We start from the raw sequence: 3,146 nt of genomic DNA on the forward strand, positions 1-3,146 counted from the left end.
GGTTGTTATTGTTATGCTTAGGGACATTTGTGCCTTTTGTCCTGTAATTGGATTATTATCTGTTGGGCAAATAAATTAATAAATAAATTTAAAAAAATATTCCTATAAATAAGTTTTTTTTTAATTTAGTGAAATTAAAACAATCTCTTACAGCATACTTAGAGTACGGGGGTTGTAAATTTCGTAATACAGTGAACATTTTTATTTCTATGATAGATTATGTTTAAATAATGTATAAACAACCCTTAAACCCTATAGGTCAGTAACGAAGCGTTTGATGTCATAAAATAAGCCAAAGAATTGCCCTATTCTGTATGTACATCATATTTCGGGACACCCTATATATTGTTGTAAACAACGTCTTGTACACATTATTTTAGTATAAACAAAGAAGAGGAGACTTCAAGCGCGTTCCTTCGATGTTGGGAAACCAGGAGGAGATGTATTTTATTATTTATGGGAGTGGTGTTTCGTTAAATACTGCACGCAGGAGACTGCAAGCTAGCTGATTCGCGACGGTTGGAAAGCGTAGGTTTCTTAACGCTATTTTTATTCGAGCATTCCGTGCTATTTGATTGATTGAAGGACACAATTTTCATAATATTTCTGTACAGAAGAAAGTTAATTGAGTTGTGAGAAGTTCGACGCGTGTTATTCGTTGTCCTTATTAGTTACGCCAGTTGAAGTAAGTGAAGCAGTTTTAGTGCACCGTGTGTCCTAAAGAAAAGTTCTTATGTCTGGAGTTAAAGGCGACTTGTTTATTGCAAACCGTTGAACGACTAGATTTTTAGTATTAAAAGAGAAAAAAAACCATAGGTAAGTAATTTTAAGATGTTCTGATTTCCTTTGTCGAACGTTTGAGTGTGGGGTATTTTGTCCAAACAAGTTTCTTTTTGTTTCAGGAATTTTGTTTATCGTCCTTTTCATGTATTTCGGAATAAAATTTAGTCATAGTCCATCAATTAATTGTGTTTATTCGAACCCTGCCGATCGAGACTACCGAGTCTCCCAATTATATTGCGATTTTTCTTTGTATGAGCCGAGATTACAACATTGTTAATTTAAAGTTTTTTTTTTGAGCTAGTTGGACAGGCATTTTGTGGGGAGTGTAGCATACAACACAGTACATACAACAATATATTTAATTTAACGTGCAAGGGCTGTAAAAAATAAAAGGCGGTCGGTCAAACGGATTTTACCAAGACTCAAAATTGACTTCTGTAACATAGTCATAGCACGCTGCATTAAATTAAAAAAATTTTAGGATTAAACAGTCAAAAGTCGAAATATCCCTGCACTTGGTTGTCGCATACTACGATGGTGCTATTTGTGGAATTAAAAATTATTTAAATAAAATTGTTTTAATTTACGGGTTGTCTTCACGGACAAACAGTTTAGTAGCATCGTTGTTTATTCATGTAAAACAATGATAGAATGTGCAATAAGAAGTCAGTATTCAAGTACAATACCTACAGTTTCAGTTACGCTTGTCTGGAAGCGAGTGCTTACTGTTATAGTTATTAACGTCATAAGGCCGATATGTAGCAAATAACGGACGTGGTTGAAGTTTGTAAACCGAGGCGTCAGCCGAGGTTTATATTCAACCAAGTCCGTTATTTGCGTATCGGCCGTGTGTCGTTCAAGATTTTTCGTCATCCCATTATGTGGAAATTATATATTTCGACTTCATAAAGATCCATCTTTTCGCAATACTTAAATATAATAATTATCTTGATCATGGTATGCTTATGGTCACATGTTAGCGGTTGTCATGGACGCAACTACTGAAAAATAAACAATTCGTTAAAAACGCGTGCTGAGAAGCTCTACGACGGTTTTCCAAAAATATGGACGTAATTGAAGGAAATATCAATATTCCTCCAGACGTATTAGCAGACTCCATGGCTGCAAGTGTCGATTTGCTACCAGAAAAGACCAGGGAGCGATATCAAAAAGAATACGAAGATTTCAAGGAATGGCTTAAGATTAAGAGGATCAATTTAGTAAATGAAGACGTGTTATTAGCGTACGTAAAGGGAAAATCGGAAATGTACTCGCCCAATTCATTATGGACAAAAGTTTCAATGTTGAAACTCACTTTGAAGGTATATGACAACATTGACATTTCAAGGTTGGTAATTTATTCATGTAGTGTATTTATTGTGTATTGGGGATGTTTATTACATTACAGATTCGGAAAATTATTCGCCTTTTTGAAAAGAAAGTCTGAAGGTTACAGACCAAAAAAGTCTAACATTTTGTCTGAAGAGCAAGTCATGACATTTTTATTGGAAGCTGATGATGGTGTATGGCTCCTAGAAAAAGTCATCTTAATATGTGGAATATTTGGCGCTTGTAGGGGTGATGAGCTTTTGAAGTTGAACGTGGAGGACTTTGAAGACACCAACAAAAACGTAATAGTTACATTGCGGATCACAAAAAATAAGAAAAGCAGAGTGTTTCTAATTCCGAAAGAAGGACTTCCCTTCAATGCGTATCAGTTATACAAAAAATACGCGGAATTACGTCCTCAAAATTTAGAAACTCGGCGATTTTTCATTGCCTACCGCAAAGAAAAGTGTGTTAGGCAGGTTGTGGGCATTCATACCATTGGGGGTGTTCCCAGGAAAATTGCTAAGTTCTTAAAATTAAAAAACCCAGATTTATACACGGGCCATTCGTTTCGGAGGTCATCCGCTACCATGCTTGCAGAAAATGGCGGCGATCTCCTAGCAGTGAAGGAACTTGGAGGCTGGGATTCATCTGCGGTAGCGGAATCGTATATTGAAAATTCTGTTTCGAAGCGATTAAAAATCACCAAACAACTATTTCAAAGGTCCAATGGAAACTCTGAAATTACAACATCCATAGCCACAGCTTCTTCATCAAGTGTAACATCAACAGGTGATAGTGGTCCTCAAGTTTCCTACGATGGACTACAGATTTCTTGCAATAATAACTGTCACTTTAATTTTCATATTCATTATAATAAGTAGTTGTTTGTATTTCAATAAAAGCATTATTTCTTAACGGCCGCATATGCGTCCGTTATTTTTTAACGGACGCCGTCCGTTATGAATGATATTTCATTTGTCAAATGAGTTGAGTTAAATTGAAATAACAGTATGGGATGACGAAAAAATTAT

General features: G+C 35.5%; 1 protein-coding gene across 1 annotated transcript in view; it reads left to right on the plus strand.

Annotated features, from left to right (window-relative positions):
• Positions 1–1,514: 1,514 nt before the first annotated feature.
• The window catches only part of LOC116172834, a 4,701-nt gene continuing 3,069 nt past the window's right edge, over positions 1,515–3,146 (plus strand). Inside the window, exons 1-2 of the mRNA XM_031490128.1 lie at positions 1,515–2,131; positions 2,192–2,768. Of these exons, the coding sequence (XP_031345988.1) occupies positions 1,848–2,131; positions 2,192–2,768 (861 nt within the window). The 5' untranslated portion in view covers positions 1,515–1,847. The remainder of the gene's footprint in view (positions 2,132–2,191; positions 2,769–3,146) is intronic.

This window comes from Photinus pyralis, unplaced genomic scaffold (assembly GCF_008802855.1).
Source record: "Photinus pyralis isolate 1611_PpyrPB1 unplaced genomic scaffold, Ppyr1.3 Ppyr1.4_LG5, whole genome shotgun sequence".
Classification (NCBI taxonomy): Eukaryota; Metazoa; Arthropoda; class Insecta; order Coleoptera; family Lampyridae; genus Photinus; species Photinus pyralis.